The sequence below is a fragment of the Ctenopharyngodon idella genome, chromosome 6 (genome assembly GCF_019924925.1).
Source record: "Ctenopharyngodon idella isolate HZGC_01 chromosome 6, HZGC01, whole genome shotgun sequence".
In the NCBI taxonomy this organism is placed as follows: Eukaryota; Metazoa; Chordata; class Actinopteri; order Cypriniformes; family Xenocyprididae; genus Ctenopharyngodon; species Ctenopharyngodon idella.
The window spans coordinates 33,234,997-33,255,199 of NC_067225.1; the positions used below are offsets into that span (position 1 = coordinate 33,234,997).

The 20,203-nt window shown below is 33.8% G+C and overlaps 1 protein-coding gene and 1 long non-coding RNA gene across 9 annotated transcripts in view; one reads left to right on the plus strand and one right to left on the minus strand.

The window, feature by feature from the left end:
- LOC127513950 (uncharacterized) overlaps positions 1-20,203 on the plus strand; it is a 200,981-nt gene that overhangs the window by 172,710 nt on the left and 8,068 nt on the right. The window lies entirely within an intron of this gene.
- tox2 (TOX high mobility group box family member 2) overlaps positions 15,556-20,203 on the minus strand; it is a 171,074-nt gene continuing 166,426 nt past the window's right edge. For all 8 annotated transcript variants that reach the window (XM_051896181.1, XM_051896187.1, XM_051896180.1 and 5 more), the window contains 2 exons: positions 19,367-19,503; positions 15,556-17,618 (listed from right to left, as the gene is read on the minus strand). In XM_051896181.1, the coding sequence (XP_051752141.1) occupies positions 17,576-17,618; positions 19,367-19,503 (180 nt within the window). In that variant the 3' untranslated portion in view covers positions 15,556-17,575. The remainder of the gene's footprint in view (positions 17,619-19,366; positions 19,504-20,203) is intronic.

Here is a 20,203-nt window from a genome sequence, read left to right on the forward strand (position 1 = left end):
CATATGCTGGGGAAGAGAGACCAGGGAACGCTTTCACTCATATATGGTCAGAAACACAGATGAGAAGCCCAATAAAACACACGGAAAACCAAACACAATCCACCAATCGGCTTCTGAGGGAACATAACATATACATTCCAAAAACGTTATTTATACATTCATGGAATGTTCAAAAGTAACATTCCCATAATATTTGAAGAATGATAGAATGGAATGTTTCCTTAATGTTTGTATAACCAATGAAAAGAATATTTTAATTTCAATAAAATAATAAAATTGTTGTTATTTTAATAATGAAATGAAATAGAAAATAAATAAATAAATATATAATCCAAAAATAATAATGAAAAAATAATGTAATTTTTTTAGCATTTTAGAAAAAAACTATATGACAATGAAAGAATACTTTCATTTCAATAAAATTATAAAACTGTTATTTTAATAAATTAAATATAAAATAAAATAAATATATAATCCAAAAATAATAATGAAAAAATAAAAATGTAATTTTTAGCACTTAAAAAAATGACAATGAAAGAAAGATACTTGACTTAAAATAATAAAATTGTTATTATTTTAATAATAAAATTAAATAGAATAAAAATAAGAAATTAGGCAAAATTGGATTTTCAAAAAAGAATCAAAATATAATAATGAAAATAATATTTTAATTTCAATAAAATAATAATAATGTTGTTGTTTTTTTAATAATGAAATTAAACAGAAAATAAATATATAATCCAAAAATAATGAAAAAATAAAAATGTATTTTTTTAGCATTTTAGTAAAAAAACTATACAATGAAAAGGATATTTTCAATAAAAGAATATTTTCCTTTCAATAAAATTATAAAACTGTTATTTTAATAATAAATTAAATATAAAATAAAATAAATATATAATAAAAAATAATAATGAAAAAATAAAAATGTAATTTTTAGCATTTAAAAAAAATGACAATGAAAGAATGATACTTTAGTTTTAATAAAATAATAAAAATGTTATTATTATTTTAAGTTTTCCTTTAAGTTTTTAAAATGTAAAAAAATTAGGCAAAACTTGATTTTCAAAAATAATCAATATATATATATAAAAAAGTAAAACATTATTTTTAAAGGTTCGCTAAAGAGAGTCACATGATCTATCATTAAACAAGAGTGATTTGAATCAGTCGTGTCCAAAGCAAAACCTATACTTCTGTGTTCAACATTCAACAACATTTATTTATTCTTCATATCGAGTCAGATCTGACTCCATAGCTTTTTAAAATAAGACCTTTTTCCAGAGAAGAAACATTTTCAACAGAAAATAATTACTTTTTAGAACAATAAAGTGAGTGAAATGAAGAGTGCAGGTTGGAACAATATTGATGGATAATAACTCTGTGTTATCAGAGCAATTAATCAACGTTCACTTAAAACCAACCATCACAACAAACATACTGTTCCCGTAAACACACCTTTACCCGGCAACTGTCGGCATGGCAACAGAGACTGGCAGCAGGCCGCTGTGTTCTATCAGTTAGCTGGAAAAATTGCCAATGAGCTCTTTACATGAGAGAGAGAGAGAGAGAGAGAGAGAGAGATAGAGAGAGGTGCAGTGAATATATTTTGATTAGATAAAAAACTGGAAAGCACTCAGGAGGAAGAGAAAAGAGAAAATTGGTGCATTAAGAGCATGACAGCAGCCACGTGTCTGTGAGCTTTATACTGATGAATCAAATGAATCACTGATTCATACTGAATGATGCTTCTGTTCTGTTCATGTGTGAAGTGTTTTTAAATCGCTGAATACGCTGAATTCAAGGTTGAGATGAACTGATTTGCAATGAAATATAGATTAATTCTATACAGAGCTCTGTTTATATTGGTTTATGAGATGTTTCATGCTTAGTGATGTTTTTTTAATTATTATTGCTGAATTCTTCTGAGCTTATAAACGTGAACTTCAGTTTCATATTTAGAAATTTTTCATGATTTATTTTTCCCTAAAGACCTGCTTATAATGTTTGTCAATATTTTGAGGCAAAACCAAGAACAGATATTATACTATAAGAACAAATATTATAGTTATAATTAGTTCTTTTTTTGGTTGAGACAAACCTATAACAGAGTGTCTATTTACACTAAGTGCAAATATCATCCCTTGTTGGCAAACGCTATTTACACTAGCTCCGCCCACCAATGTCTGGTTGAGCCACTCAAGTTTTAGAAAAGACGCACAGAATTCAAACATCTTCAGTGGCGCAGCAGTAGTGAGTAAAGCTCGTAGATCTAGCTATTAACGCGATCAACGCGGGTTCAAATCCGCCTTTTGCCGAGCTCGCATGTATTTTCAATAAAAATGAAAATAATGTTCTAAAAGTGGAAATAAACTGCGAACGAGTGTTTAATAATATTAAAAGTGTTTATTGGGTAGGGTTAGGGGAAGGTGTAGGGAGGGTTTTTATTCTCCCAATAAGGCAGCATCTATTTAATAATTTTAATAAATATAATCATTTACACTCTATGATATTATTGCATCCTGTTAATGTACAAAAATACTGAGGTGCAAATAGTATCTGCCAATATAAAGTATCAATAACATCTAATTAGCCTACTATTTACTCTTATTGCAAAGAACTGATACTTTTTTGTAAATAGTATATTGCTAAGAAAATGCTGCTATTGAATATGCTAATTACACTAGGTGAAAATAGCAATATAGTCAATAATTGTCACTTAGTGTAAATTGCTATTTTCACTTAGTGCAAATAGCCGCTGCCAATTTATAAATGTAACGTCTTTGCATTAGATATCAAAGAATATTATCAGTGTCATTTACTTTTAAAGACAGACAATTAACACACTTTTCAAGTTAAATTTGAAATGCTCAATTGAAAATTAAATTATGTTATTAAAGGGGCTATAGCCTATGTAATGTAATTTCGGGACGTTTTTGCCAGGAAATTCAAAAGGACGCGACGGTTACGCGCGCTCCCGAGTGCCTCTCTATTAAGTTTAATTAAAAATGAAACGAACTCAGAATTACGATCGTTCAGGATAATGTCGAAAGAGCCATTTTGTACTACTGTAATGTCAGTATCTCATCCAAAGAAAATGGATTAATTCAAACGATAGAGTCTAATCAAACTATCATAACAGTGTAATTTTAATTAGCCTACCTGATCTGTCGACATGATGCCGGTGAATTTCGCTGCTGTAAACATCCACATTGCTATGATCAGATGCTTTTGTCACTTTTGTTGTGTTTGTTTTGTTATTGAGAGGAAAGCGCGCGCGGTATATATTTAAATATTCATATAACCGTCGCTCTCAGCAGCGTGGACGGCGTCGGGATGTTCACTGCAAAGGTATTTCCAATTTTTTCTTCTAAGCGAAGAACGAAAAAGAATTTCAGAGCCTTGAATCACGTTCAGTCTCTTGAATGTTGTGTGACTGATTTGGTCGCTCGCGCCACTATAGAGAGCGTGTGCATGAGCGCAAGCACGAGCAATAAGTTGCTGGCTGCAGTTCACTTAACGGCCACCGGTGTCGCTAATAACAAGTGTTTCTGAATGAATTAATTTATTGTTGTAGTAAATCACTTTCGGTCGAAAAAAGCATCATGGACATTCAGCTAAACATCTCCTTCTAGAAGAAACATCACGAGGTGAGGAGATGATGACAGATCTGTCCTTGTTCATATGTTATTCTTCATATTTATGTCTCATCACAGAACAGATGGTTGTACTGTTAAATCTGTAACAGGTGGGTTCACTGGTTTCATTTCTCTGTAGCTCATTATCAGTCATTCTAGGCTCATTTCAGACTCATTCAGGCTAATTATCGTTTATACATTCATTCTGTAGACGCTTTTATCCAAAGTGATTCATATCGAGTTATGGTGCACATGTCTGTGTTTCATAGAAATAAACCCCATGACCTTGATGTTGAATTATTTTATACTGAGAATCTATTGTACATCAGTCTTATTTGTTTTTTGAGGTGGTCTTCATAATCTGTTCTCTCTGATGAAGCTGGTTAAACTAGTTAAGAGGCCTGGTGAGATCATCAGAAGGGTTATTATAGACATAAAAAATGGCATGGAAGATGGAAAATATAAAAACTATAACCCGATTCAAAGGATTAATAAAAACTATAATAGTATCTTAATGATACTAATAACACTGTTGGCCAGAAGACCAGTAGTATCCCATGTGTCCATTACAGTGATTCATGTTTAAACAGAAACAGTTGATGCTGTGAGTGAAAAACAGACTCATCAAGCAGCTTTGTTTCTCTTTAATGAGAATCATGAGGTTGATCGTTTGTCAATCTAAATCTTTTGAAGGATCATTGGTCAGTTATCATCACTGTTGTTAAAGCTCAGGTGTCTTAATCAGTCCTCGTGTGTCTCAGGTTCTCTTATAGGGAACATACATTGGAATCCTATCAGAAAATTGCTTTAAAAGTATGATTATGAAATAATTTAAAGATATCCCCATAAGTTGTTTTTACTAAAATATTATATTAAATATTATAATATTTAACTTTTTTTATTTATAAACTAAATTATATATATATATTCATAATTTAATTTAATATTTTTTTAATTCCCATAAAGATTGCTTTCAAATTAATATTATGAAATGAGATTCTTTGACTAAAATATTATATTATATTATAAATATTATAAAATATGTTTACTACACAGCAATATTTTACAAATATTTATTTTATATGAAGTTACATGTTTTTATTATTTTTTCCCATAATTTCATACTTTAAAAATGAAACTTGAATCCTACAAGACAATCCCTATTAGGATTACTTTCAAATTATGAATTTGAAATTATATAAAGATATTCCAACACGATTTTTTTGGCTAAAATATTATATTAAATATTATAATATTTAACACTTCTTTAATTTATAAACTATATTTTATATGTATTTAAGTTACATGTTTTATCTACATTTTTTTATAACTTAATGCTTTAAAAAAAATTAGAAAAAAAAACTTGAACCCTGTAAGAAAAATCCCATTTGGATTGTTTTCAAATTATGAATTTAAAATTATATAGATATTCCCGTGATTTTTTTTCTCTTTTTTTTTTTTTTTGGCTAAAATATATTAAATATTGTTATATTTAACACTTTTTTATTTAAAAACTATATTTCATATATTTTTACGTTACATGTTTTTATAATTTAATAGCCTACTTAAAAAAAACTTGAATCCTACAAGGAAATTCCCATTAGGATTGCTTAAATGAATTTTATGAAATTATGTTAAGATATTCTCATAAGATTTTTTGACTAAAATATTACATTAAATATTATAACATTTATCCTTTTTTATTCATAGACTATATTCTATACATTTTTTTAAGTTACGTGTTTTATATATATATTTTTTTCATAATGCTTAAAAAAATAGAAACTTGAACCTTGTAAAAAAAATTCCCATTTAGATTTTTTTTTTATTAATTAAAAATGATATAAAGATATCCCCATGAGATTTTTTTTTCTAAAATATATTAAATATTATAATATTTAACACTTTTTTTTATTGAAAAACTATATTTTGTATATTTTTATCTATGTATATTTTATCTACAAAAACTATATTTTGTATTTGTATAGGTTTTTTTTGTTTGTTTGTTTGTTTTTTTGTATGTTAATACTTAAAAAAAAAAAAAATTGCTTTCAAATTAATATGAAATTAAATTATATAAAGAGATCCCCATGAGATTTTTGGGCTAAATATTATATTAAATATTACAATATTTAACCTTTTTTATTATTTATAAACTATTTATTTTATATATATTTTTTAAGTTACATGTTTTTATTTTGTTCATAATTTAATACTTAAAAAAATAAACACAAAGCTGAAGTTGCACTGGAGCGACTCCAAGCCCTGTTTCCTAGCTCTCCGTCAGCAGGGGGCGCTGTGTCTCTGTCTGTGTGTCGGCGGCGCATGGCTTGTGTGGGGGGGGGTGGAGTGGAGAGCAGCAGCGCTCAGATTGAAGGGGTGACCTAATTCAACTCAGGACATCCCACAATGCTCGCTCATGTACAAACACACACACACACACACACACACACACACACACACACACAATGAGAATCAGGAGGGAAGGAAAGAGCGAGAGAGGCTTTAACACACAAGATGAAATGTGTGCTGAAAAACCATGTCATTGTCTGACCCTCTCCAGAGCTCCATTGTGATCCGCTGAGGGTTTCTTTTGCCCACTGTTACTATTACAGCCTAGAAGTAATCAGTATACATCATCAGAATCAGAAAGCAAGTACATTTGGTCATTATTTAATCTCCCTCATCTTTCTGAACCTGTATGGCTTTTGTGTTTTGCTAATTTCCACACATAAAAAGCATAAAGCAATCGTCAAGTGTTAAACACACAAAAAGCACTATAAATGTAGTCCATGTGACTCATGCAATATGTCATAATATTTAGATTTGTGTCATATAATCATGCCCTCTCTGCTTTATAGTTTTCATTTGTGTTCACTGAAACATTCAAATGGGGCGCTTGAAGACATTTTGTGCTGGTTTGACGTCAACCGTGATTGAAAGAGAGATTTTAGAGCTGTGACAAAAGTGCAAAACATCATAATTTTGGCGTGTTCTTCATACAGTGCTATCATGTGACCTCTGAACTCTTACTAAAATAAATAATACATTTTCATTTTAAGAAAACGAGCAGTTTGGACATTCTGCTAAACATCTCCGTCCACAGAAGAAAGAAAGTCAAACAGGTCTGAGGGTGAATAAATGATGACGGAACATTCATCTTTGCTTGTTTGTTAGTTAGTATCATTCATCCTTTCTTCATGTAAAAAGATGACAAACAGTTTTAACAGTAGCTGTTTCTCTTTCTTTCCCTCCACCCCTTTGTTTTTGCCGCAGGCTGGAATTATGGGTAGTCATTTCATGCTAAGACATGGTTTGACTCTTTTTTTTTTTTTTTTTTCCCTCCTCTCTTTTTTATGATTGTTATTATGACTCTCTGTACTAAAGAGGCAGGTTAGGGTTATTAAATATGCCAGGGCCAATTGTATTTTTGCTCAAGTAAGCTTCCTGGAAATATTCCATCTTAGCTGCTTTTATTCGGGCAAATGTAGTTATGAATTTTAAAGTAGGCTGTTATAAGTGGAGGGGAGAGAGGCTGTGAACGGAATTCTGAGTAATGCCGAAAGAGAAAGATTGGAATTTCTTGTTTCAGAGGCCAGAGAGAGAGAGAGAGACAGATTGGAAGAGCAACAAGGTTGTATTAGAGCGGCTGGTTTACATCAAGCTTCCAAAAATACTTCCTTCATCTCCTTCTATCTGTTTCACCTTCTCTCGTCTCATTTTCTCTCTCTCTCTTGTCTTGATGTGAGGAGGTTCATATATAGATTTTCTTTTTAAACTCAGAGAGACGGAGTTAGAAACTCAGCTGAACTCTTGAGATGTTTCTGTGTGTGTGTGACCATGTGATTTGCTTATACAAGAGTCTTGATGTGTGTGTGTGTGTGTGTGTGTGTGTTCACCCAGCTAACGTTCTCAAAACGTTCTGGCAAGGTTCTCTCCTAAATTTATGAACAAGTAACGTTAATAGTCAAAGTTATCTGGTTTTTAATAATGTTCTCAAAACATTAGCACAAATACATTATATACACATCCTTCATGGAATATTTTTTTTCCCTGAAACATTTTAGTTGGACGTTCGTCTAACGTTTTTTTGTTTCAGAACGTTCAGAGAACATTCAGAGTAACATTGCCGTAACGTTTGAAGAATGATAAACTGGAATGTTCTCTTAACGTTCGTGTCACTAACCCAAGAAGAAGCTCGTTGTAGTCCCTACCAGCCGTTTGTTGTAGTCCTTAAAAAGCGATTTCTGTAACAGAAAATATCTCCCTTTGCATTGAACTTTGAGCGTCGTAACTTTGCAGATGTTGTTTATGCTCAAACAGCAACATTACACACTAACTAAAGTTAAAAAAGTTAAATTATAATCAACCACTAATTAACAGTAACATTAGTAAAATGTTCTCAACTTCAACTTTCTAATTCAACTGATCCATCGTGACTGAATGCAGAAATGCAAGAGATTTTAGAGCTATAGCAAAAAATATTAAGCAAAAAAACAACTTAATTTTGTTGTGTTCTTCACACAAAAGCTATCACATGACTTCCGACGTAATGTTAGCGAAATGTTCTTAGAACATATTTTTGTTAGCTGGGCAGAAACACATAAACACTGCGACATCTTTAATCACTGATGTCAAAACCCAATTCATTGGCTTGATGAAAACATTTTGTTGACATGTATATGTGTATGTGCATTTTAAATGTGTACACTAGTGTATAGAACTAAAAAAAACTCCAAGTTCTGTCCTGTTTCACAAACTACATTTCCATAGGTGGGAGTGCAGTGAAACATGCAATGAGATGTAGTGTTATGATACCATTTTTTAGACATTTTGTACACTCATCGTCAGCAGCTTTGATGCTGGAAAAATTGTTTTCACGTAAAAAACAAAACAAAACAGTTTTTCCATTTGAGACGGTACTATCTTTTGTAAATCCCCACACTAGATAGTGTGTACTAGTAGCTAACATCATTTGACACACAGCTTCATTTTGATATCCATAAGAGCAGCAGACATGTTAAACATATCTCTGATGCAGAAATGGCACTTGAACTGAGCATTGTGAAAATCTCCACTGTCACAGAGAACAATAGTAGTGTGTGTGTGTGTGTGTGTGTGTGTGTTTGTGGCTTGTGATTTATTTAATCAGGTTTGTTGTTCCTCCTGAGTGCTGTTTCTGTGACACTCACACCTGAATTAAAGATAACACAAATGAGCCGTGCGACAGGAAGAAACATTCCCTCATTTATCGAATTATCACATTGTTTGAAACAGCTCAATAAAAAGGAGCACACAGGATTTTTTTTCCTTTAAGGACCTTAATTAAATTAGATTAGGATTTTCATTTATTCGAGTTTGTGTGAGTGTGTGTGTGTGTGTGTGTGTTAATAAGACATTTAGACTATCAGGATTTCAAGCTATACTACTGCTTCAGCACAAATAACATATATAAAATTACCTGCAGCAGATCTGTACAGGGGAAGCTGAGCTGTGGAAGATGGAGGGTTTCAGACGAATTGCTTGCTATATTGAACGCTAACCAGCTATTTAAATGTTGAGCGGCAAGCTCACTGGCTGCAGATGTGACACAAACCAGCTTGTGCCAAGTAGTTAATAATGTAAATATCATCAGTTGTGTTAAGGACCCATCAGCCTGTGCCATCTAGAGTTTCATGACAGAACTTGGTGTGCATACATTATATATTATATATATATAAAGCTCTGAAATGTCATTCAAACAAAAAAAATCATACAAGCATGATGACAACATTTAGATGTTTTTTTTGTCCCTTTACTGGTAAAGTCACCAAGAATGAGGCTTAAAATTTTTTTTTTTTAATCTATCTTGCAAATTCAGTAACACTTTATTTTAGGGTCTTTTAACTAGTTGCTTATTAGCATGCATATTACTAGAATATTGATTGTTTTTTTACTACTTAAGCACATATTAATGCCTTATTCTGCATGACCTTATTCTACATTCTTAATCCTACCCAATACCTAAACTTAACAACTACCTTACTAACTATTAATAAGCAGTAAATTAGGAGTTTATTGAGGGAAAAGTGGTAGTTAATAGTGAATATGTGTTTCCTACACTAAAGTGTTCCCACAAATGAAATACCACAAAAACAAACAGGTCTGCAGAAACGCAAAATTAACATCACTTGATGTTATCAAGTAATTTGCATAAACTAAAGTAACAATGAATAATAACTATTTCCTGTTTATCAGTAACTGTTTCCTGCTGATCAAGCACCTGGAAATTATTTCCTATGTTTTGGGGATGTAAATATTGAAGCCGTTCAATTCAGTCTAAAGTTTTTTTTCTCAAAACTAAATAGTTCTGATTGTTTGGAAACCAAAACCTAAGTTTGTTTTGTGTATTTTAGAGTGCACGTGCCCTTCTTTGTTCTTGTTTTTAATATTTTCTCTGATGTTTTTTTTTTTTTTAACAAAATTGAAAGAAATTATATTCTGCATAAAGAAAATATTTTAGGATCATCACATTTTTTGCACATTTTTATGACAATTAAACACATTTTGACACATTTTTATTGTTGTAATGTGACTTTTTTTTTTTTTCCATGTAAAGCATACGCATTATAGTATGGACATGTTTTTGTGATTAATCTGATAATAAAAATGATACAAAAGTCTTCTCAAAACTGTGTAAATAGTTCTGATTGGTTGCAAACCAAAACCTAAGTTTGTTTTTTGAGTATTTTAGAGTAAAAGAGTTTATTTCTCATGTTTTCTCTGCTATTACAGTATCAGGTATTGAAATGAAGTCTGGAAATCCATTATACCAACATCAGCAAGTGTGACAAGATCGGTGTGAAATTCACACGCGTTCCTTAAAGAAACTGACCTCCTTAACCCCTGAAGGAGCCTCGGCACGTTATGACAAACCATGAGCGTTGGCTTTTGACTCACTTTCTAGGTATTAGTGACCCAAGATCAGTTAAAATTCTGGAACATGTCTGTTATTTCGATTCGAGTGCAGCCACGCTGGTGGTTTCTCTGGGTGGATGTGGGCAGCTGAAGCCAACAGTGCCACGAGAAAAGAAAAAGTCAATAAACTTTGAGAGGGTTTTTCTCTGCAACCCGGACTTCCTTCCGCGCAGGGGAAGCACATTCACACACTTCTATCAGCGGTACGATCTGGACAGTGAACCGAATGTTACAGCAAATTCAGGTGGAGCACCTGACTGATAAGAAGTACTTTTGACACTTCTGTTTCATTCAGTCCACACCCACATTATTCACATCTAAATTCTCATTTGGCATCATTTTATTCCCATCTTTAATGACAAAATCATATTTCATATGAGCCGTAGACCTAAATTCTAGTCCGCAGAAACACAAAATGAACATTGCTTGATGTTCTCAAGTCATCTGCATGAACTAAAATCCTCAGTAACAATGAATAATAACTATTTCCTGTTTATCAATACGCCTTTCCTGCTGATCAAGCACCTGGAAATCATTTTCTCTGTTTTGTGCATGTAAATATTGCCTATGAATCTTTCAAACCGCTCAATTCCATCTAAACTTTCTTATTCACAAAACTGTGTTAATAGTTCTGATCAAAACGTAAGTTTGTTTTGTGAGTATTTTAGAGTATAAACGCCCTTCTTTGAGTTTGTTTCTCATGTTTTGTCTGATAGTAGCTGATATGATTATATTTCACATAAAGAAAATGACTATTTAAGACCATCACATGCTTTTTGCATATTTTTTGACAATTAAGCACATTCTGACCACAAATTCTATTGCTGTAATGTGAATTTCTTTTAGTTGAAAGCATGTACGCTTCATAGTTTTTGTGATTAATCCGATAATTAAACTGGCCTAGTTACACATATCTTTTCTTGAGGTACCAAGTCCTCTTTTCTGAAACTTTTCATTTTGCTGAACCTAAAAAAAAATAATAATGAAAAAAGGCATGAAAAGAAAAAAGCAAAGCTCTTATAAAAGACAGAAACTGAAACTCTTTTCTTGTCAAATCCACCCACGTTTCCTGAACGCTCTTTCTCTCTTCTCTCTCTCTTCTCTCTCTCTCTCTCTCTTCTCTAACAAAAGACCAGTCAGAGAGAAAGGTATACAGAAAAAGACTTAAACTAACCTCCCCTGTTAAAGAATACCAGACCAGTTACACATGTGGTCTCGTTAGCTAAAAATGTTGACATGGAAACCATAGCACATACGTTACATGTGCAACTTCAAAGGAGGAGAAAATGACAAGAAACAGAAAGAAAAAAGCTCTTGTCAGAGTGTGTTCAGTGCTCGTTGCACCGCAAATGCTTCGACCGCAGAAGTGGAAAGTTTCCATGTCGCAGGTCATAAACTGTTTTCAGTGTTCAGTCCTGATGTCCACCGATCGAACGTCATACTGTACAACTGCATATGCATTTATTTCCAATGCTTGGGTTTTAATTTTTCCCTTTTTTCAGCATACAGCTAAAATAGACCCTTTTATGAAAGCTTATTTTTGCCACAGAATAAACAATACAAAAGGTAATTGTGAGTTTTGTGAGTTTTTTCTCAGAATTATGAGACGTAAACTTGCTATTGCAAGTTATAAAGTCCAATTCAGTGAAAAAAAAAAACGACATTTTCTTGCAATCGCAAGTTTATATCTCACAATTATTAATTTTTTTATTAGTATCCTTTCCTGGTTTCAGTTTTCCACATTAAAAACAATTCTAAAAAACATCACCAATCCACCTTTTTTTTCCAATCCAAGTTATTTAGAGACTTTTCACCATTCAATCATTTCCAATGGACATTTTTTTTTCTCTCTCAATGAACATTTTACAGATTACTAAAGTAAAATTATTTTAGTACAGTTTTTAATTATTGCATTTTTTTTTTTTCAGCATGGAAACTTGTTTCAAAAATACAAAATACAAAATATATATACTGACTTTTTTTTTTCTCAGATATGGTATATATATATATATATATATACCACATCTGAGAAAAAAAAAAAAGTCAGACTTGTGGAATATAAACTTGAAATTACCTTTTGTATTTTTGAAACAAGTTTCCATGCTGAAAAAAAAAATATATATATATATATATAAAGCCTCTAAGTGCCATCTGACATTTTCTTCTAAAATGAGCATTTTTATCAAGGTCGCATGTTTATGTTCAGTTATTTCACTTTAATGGCAATGAAAAGGACCTATTAATTGCCATTAAAGTGAAATTACTGAACCTAAACATATGAGCTTGATAAAAAATGCTCATTTTAGAAGAAAATTTCAGATGGCACTTAAAGGCTTTTGCATCTGAAGTCTTCATATATTATTATATATTATGAGATATACACTTGCTATTGCAAGTTATAAAGTCCAATGCAGCAAGATAAAAAGTCAGCTCACAATCGACATTTTCTCGCAATCGTGAGTTTATATCTCACAATTCTGAGAAAAAGTCATAATTGTGGGATATAAACTCGCTATTGCGAGAAACAAAGTCAAAATTGTGAGATAAAAAGTCGCAATTACCTTTTATTTGTTCATTTTTTATCCATATCCTTTACAGTTCCTGGTTTCAGTTTTCCACATTAAAATAACATTTCTTAAAAACATCACCAATCCACCTTGTTTTTCAATCAACTGTTATATAGAGACACTTTTCACCATCCAATCATTTCCAGATGGACATTTTTCTATCAATGAACATTTTTCAGATTACTAAAGTAAAATGACTGACTTTTGATTGCATGACTTTAGCACCTTAGAAAATCTGAGCACTTTGAGATCTCTAAAAATCTAGAGGAGAAACATTTGAGATTATTGAGAAAAAATAAAGCAGGGGACATAAAGTCTCTATATAATCTCATCGTGTAGTAGATGCAATTGTAATATTACAGAGATCTCATGATTCTTATGGGAAGTTGAACTTTTGGCCTCCTTCCTGGTGCTTTTTGCAATGAAATATCAAGGTTTTGCTTGTTGCTTTATTGTAACACTAACATGCACACAATTGCGCAATGAAACGGCATCTTTCCATCTCCACCAGTGTATGTTTCATTAAGATTATATGACTGAGATATTCCTCGTAATGTGTGTCACAGCACGGAATGGCGATTCTGGTTTCCAATTGTTCAATAATGATCTATCTGCCAATTCAACACCCGCCGCAATATGAATAAAACATAAATGGAGGGCGGCGAGGCAGTTTTACTGTATGGCTTTGCTTGTCAACTGCTTTGAAAAGAAAAAACGCATAATATGAGAAATGTTGGTCTATACTTTTAGAAGCAAACCACAAAAATCAAGAGATGTCAGGTCACAGTCCACTTAAAACGCACCATATGGATGTTGATTCTCGGTAAAAGCACATGAAGAGACGTTTAGCATTCATGTTCCTGCTGTGTGAGAGCGACTCATATGTGTTATACCATAATGCCTTTCTCTCTCTCATTTTAGACAAAGGATTTTTTTCAAAGTCCCTTTCAAGAAAAGTCTGTTCACTCGACCGCCATATTTGCAACGTCTCCTGGTTAAGTCCTATCTATTTGAATGGGGGAAATCCTGAAATCTCAGAAACTGCTTGGCGAACTCACAATTAAATAACATATTTCAAATCAGCAACAAAATCTGATATGAATTGCCCCATAAATGTTGTTTCTTATGCTCAAATAGCGTTAAAAGCTTATTTTTCAGGCTAGACGAGCCAATGCGCATGTGCAGTCGTAAGCGCGAGTCTCAGGTTTCAATGGGAACCGGAGCTTCTAACGGCAGCTGCAGTGACGCAATGACTTTATCAAGCAGCGATTGGATCTTTTACTTAAAAAACAGGAAGTATTCCGCCGTATTGCACGTTGCTATTTCTCCCATTCATAACCATATAGACTGTAAAAAAAAAGATGGACGACGCACCTTCACTCTCTTCCATTGTAGTAAGTGAAGCCGCCAGTGTGCCAATATGGCGCTGACATCTTGAGTCCCTAGTCTGCGTGAAGTGGAGCCGCGATATCAAGGTCCCGCCCACACTCAGAATCGGTTGGAACAACTCATTATGTCGGTGTGAAATAAACAGTTCTGGAAATAAAATTAAAGTTAAAGCTTCAATCTCCTCCTGAAGATCCGGAAAAAAGTCCGTTGGTACTTAAGTGACTACTTCCCTCAGAGAAACTGTCAATCATGACGTCAAAACCCGCGTTTTTACAGACCTTATGCGCCAGAGAAACTAGCGCGCCGCCATCTTTATTATATTGTCTTTGAACTTCCGTTTTTGCGGTGGCTCTGTATATTTCTATGAAGAAGAATTATCTGGTGAAGTTGATTTTCTTGTTGTAGAGTTAATTAAAGTTATCGTGAGCATTGCAATGTTTAAAGCAGATGTCTTAACAAATGTCAGTAGGCCCAGAAGATTTTAAAACGAGCAGTTCATTCATAAATACGTAAAATCGCTGTGGAAATACAAACCGGAAGTCAAAAGACAACGAGCGCAGCGCTGGCTCTATAGCATCAAATAACTAACTAAAAACAAACTTATTTAAAGAAGGAACACTTTAACTAACACCAGCGTGATAAAAACTGCCTAAAATGACAGAAATCATTGGAAAAAAAAAACTGACGTGTAATTTGACTGTTTAGTTTGTCTCACGTCTATATGGAGAGGGCGGGGTTTATGACTTACACTGCATCCAGCCACCTGGGGGCGATCGAGAAGCTTTGGCTTTACTTTTCAGGACTCGTGTGGCACGCGAACCGCCTTTCTATATAGTCTTTAATTTCATTTATAAACAGCAAAACAACCAACCATTGCAAACAAATGTACAGCATGTTTTCATGTTTGGTCAATTAATTTAAGCATTAGGCACACGAGGTTGTGCTGAAGCAAATACAGGAAGTGGTTATGAATGTTAATATACATAAAAAAACAACCACAAATCTCTCATTTAACGTTTTTATTACGGACAAAATGAAACAAAAAGGCATAGTGACACAAAATGACCTGGCTGGCAAGGAAAGAAAAAAAAAACAGTATTCAAAAAGTAAAAATAAAAGCATCATCATAATCAAAAAACAAAACAATAAAATTCAAATATTGTAGTTATAAGCAAAATTGATCTCATTTTGTTCATAAATAGAAACCTGTTAAACATTATTAAATATTAACTGATGGGCAACTTGCTGATAACAATTTTAAAATAATTATCATTGCTGACTTTACAAATAAAATAACTACAATTGGCAGGTTTGTACACAAATTAAATGTCTTAGAAGTTATTTCTTTTATTCAACTAAAAATAGTATGCTACAGTAGAAAAAAAAGAGAGATTAAAATAAAACGTTTGACTAAATGATCGAATGCATTTAATTTTTTCCCACAAAACTTAAAGATGAGATCAACACAATAGAACATCTAGCAAAAGCTACTAGAAAACTATAGACCCACTGTTGTTTTAATTTACTGTGTGCTGTATTATCTCACATTGAGAACATTATAGTTCACCTTTACATGTTATATTGGTGGATTTAATGTCAGTCAAGACCAGGCAAAATAAATGACCCAAGTTTCAAAACAACTACTGCTTTAGGCTTGAAACGTACTCTATGCAAGTACGTGTAATGTGAAATGTGATTCGGCACAACAAAAGTATGCGGTGCGCTTTCTTCATCTACAGTCAGTTACTGTCATGGTGGAGAAAAGTTGAAAGAGAATATTGCTGAATGATAAGTTAAAGTTAATGATTTAATGGCACAAACATTTGTGTTTACATCTGTGTACTTGTGTAAAGCACGTTTCTGGCCTTTGACCTGAATCTGAAACATTTACGCTTATATATACGTCACATTTAAAACCTGAGAGTACATCAACAAAGCTGATCCAATCACTTCACAAGTTTGGCTGTGAAACACTCTTCGTCGGACCATGCGTTTGCGATCTCAGAGTCGTGCAGGAGTCCGTTTCGAAATCCGAATGAATTGGGGAGCCTAAATGGAGAGCCAGGTCATGCAGTCTGTCATGGTTTTTGCCATAGATCTTTTTTTTTTTGGGGGAAATCACACCAGTGAGCACAGATTTTAATGCAAGATTGTGTACGTGTGGAAACACTCTTCTGATATCACCTGCACAGGCTGTTCAGTTACACAACGCACAAATACACTCACACGCACGCTCATTCACGCCGGCACGCATTCACAAAATACCATTTAAAATACAAATCAATGAATTATAAGTCATATTAAAGAAGAAAAAATATCTGGACTTCATCTTCCCAATTTGACCCCCCAAAAAGTGATATTTACAATCACACTGTGACAGATCAACAAAGACCTACACGGGTCTTTAAATTTACAAAAAGAAGTTGTATTTATCAATTTTTCCATTTTATGTATTTTTTTTTCGCCTAAAATTCACAGAGCATCAGTTGAACAGCAATGTATCGCCCTCGAAAAGAGTAATGGACCTGTTATTGGCCAAAAGAAGAGCAAGCAGGAAATAAATAAAAGTACATCAACAAAACAAAACAAAAAATAAAACAAAAATGAGACAAGGAGGAAAGTAACTGAGAAACTAAGAGGAGAGTTTTCCTCTCTTTTAGTTAAAGCTCATTTGCCCTGAGGGCCAGTTTAATGGTAGTTTGCTTTATTTTTTTTCCTTTTCGTTTTTTTTTTTTTTTTTTCTGTTATATACATCTTTTTTTGTTGTTTTCTTTTAAGTTTATTCAGAGACGGGGTGAGTGCTCTCTGAGGTCTCTGGCGCAGAGGCCTGTACATTTTTAAGTGCTTGGCAAAAATGAAAGGATCACTAGTAGTCTTCAGAACGCGTACACACACACATCCTTCTAAAAACGAATGTAAAATGACACTGAGGGAAACTGATGATGTCTGGGAAGGGTGGAGAGGTGCGGGGGGGACTCCCTGGTGTTGTTTCATCTTTTCTCTTTCCGTTCTCCTTGTTTTGCTTCAAGTGAGGTAGAGTGGCTTATCCCTGCCTATCATACTGCCACTGCAAAACAATGAGAGACAAATGAGCGTCAGGAAAATGTTACAAGAAAAAAGCTACAAAAGTTCTCTTGAGAAAATTTTCACCCAAAAATAAGGATTGTGTCATCATTCGCTCGCCCTCGTGTCACTCCAAACCGAAATTCAAACAAATCCTTTGAACGCAATTCAAGATATTAGGCAGAATGTCTGAGCTGCTCGTTTCCATTCAACCAAAAAATCCCCAACATCATAACAGTAATCCATAAGACTGTATTCACTCTAACGGGGCGTTCACACCAGACGTGACTTACGCGAATAAATCACGCATAGTTGGACGCTTGAACATTTTGAGTTGAAATTCACTTCACAACAGACGCAAATTCGCGCCATGAGAGGGGCTTCTGCCAGGCGGCTCGTCTCGTTTCTGCACACTTCCTCTGAATAAACACATCAACTCGTCAGCGGGAAAGTAGTTGTAAAATACGGCGAATAAGCTCAATTTGCTGGCTTTAGCTAGCTTGTAGTCTCAATATGTATATATATATAGCTCAAATTGAGTGAACTTACCAGATTGCCCGACCTCCTCACTCACTTTCTTCCAAGCAAGATCCATTTTATTCCTGTTTCTATAAAAGTACAAAGATGTGTCGTACAGCGATGATGATTCCATTGTTGTTTCGGATTTCTGCCTCCGCTCGCTATGTCGTAATCACGTCACTACTAGAGCAAGCTCCTGATTGGTTAATGCGGCGTGAATATTTGCCTTAGTTCAGATTTTTCAACTCGGGCAATTCGCGCGAATCACGCGTTACGCGCGTCAAACGCCCGAAACGCTCAATTTGCGCCGCAGGATGTCTATTCGCGTCTTTGCATTGACTTAATATGTAAATCACTCGCGCTTAACGCTTCATTCACGTCTGGTGTGAACGCACTCTAAGGCCGGTTTCACACTAAGGAGACCCAGTTCTTGGGGGAACTCGATTTCTCACCACACCAACAAAAAAGTAAGCTGGAGCGATCTCCATTTAAGATATTCTGCTTATGAAAGTGTCATTCAGTCGGTCTGTGTTCCTTCACGAGCCGCTTGCGCTGTTTACCGCGACTAAATCTGCGATCAAACCTTCAGTGATGAACTGTAATAAATCCAAACATGAATCTCGACTATATTTGCGATTGTTTGCAGAATAACTGCACTTATGCAACCTCTGTGTGACGATACAAAGCATTTTTTGCTGTTGTTTTAATAGAAAAACATTATTGGAATTATTGGATTACTAGGAATTTCACTGTTTTAATTTTCTTGTATATAATGAATAGCCTATAATGAATCAGGAAACTATATGAGGTAAAATAAACTCTCTTGATTTGTGCTTAAAATGTAAAAAATAGCTGTCAAAAATGAACACTATTATGAAACATCAATGTTTTCAGAGCAGCGTGAACATTCTGCTAAATATCTACTTTTGTGTTCCACATAAGAAAGAAAGTCACACAGGTTTGGAATGACATGAGGGTGAATAAATGATGACAGAATTTCCATTTTTGGGTGAACTAGTATTTAAACTTTGTTATTGTATGTGTGTTTTTTTATTTTTTATTTTTGCATTGCATTTCATTGTTATATTACACAATAAATCATTCATGCCGAACAGCTCTGAAACCACACATGCTGCTCGCACACGCTCTCAGACTCCCCTGATACCATGACACACGTCTCATGGGACAGACACGGTTAACATCGTAACACAAACACACACACACACTGTTTACCTGCAGTGGTTTCCGCCGCATTCCCGGTTGCAGTACTCGCTGTCCCAGTCGGGGTTCTGGCCCACTGGGTTCGGAGCCCCGGGAGACTGAGACCCCCCCACGCTCTTCTGATACTCGGACTGTAAGTGAGAGAATCCCTGAGAGACAGAGAGAGAATACACATATTTTATTAGCATTTTTAGGACAGAAACATATGCAAGTATGCAAACATACCCCATGCAAACTGTGTGTCCCTGATGTATGTACTTCACATACTTAAAATATACGGTTATTTTATAGTCCTGTTCCACATATACATACTTTGTACTACATACTGGGTAATAACTAGGTACTAACCCTGATCCTACCACTAAACCTAACCTTAACCCATTATATTACACAGTACTTTCCTAAGTACGTACACTGTAAGTACACATAAGTGCACGTACTGTAAAATAAAGTGCAAGCAAATATACTAATGTTTTACAAATTATTAAATGAAGTGTGAAAATGTATGCAATGCATATTATTGAATTTATTTAATTGCATACCAAGAATTAAACCTGACATTTGTTCCTCACTTCTTTTCAAAAGAAAACAATGTTTGCTTTTATTGCTTCACTGTAGGAAGGTGCTAAACACTAATGCTTTGGAATATCAGACCTTGTCACTTCAGTACAGAGACAACACCTCCAAAACAACACATCCTCCACCCCAGTTCTCACTTCATCTCATTTCACCTCACACCGAGACCGCTAACCGCACGCATACGATGACCTGTCCTTTTTCAAGTTAATTTCGTAACATTTTCCCAACAAGATTTGTTCTTACAAAGATTCCGAACACCGTAATTAATAT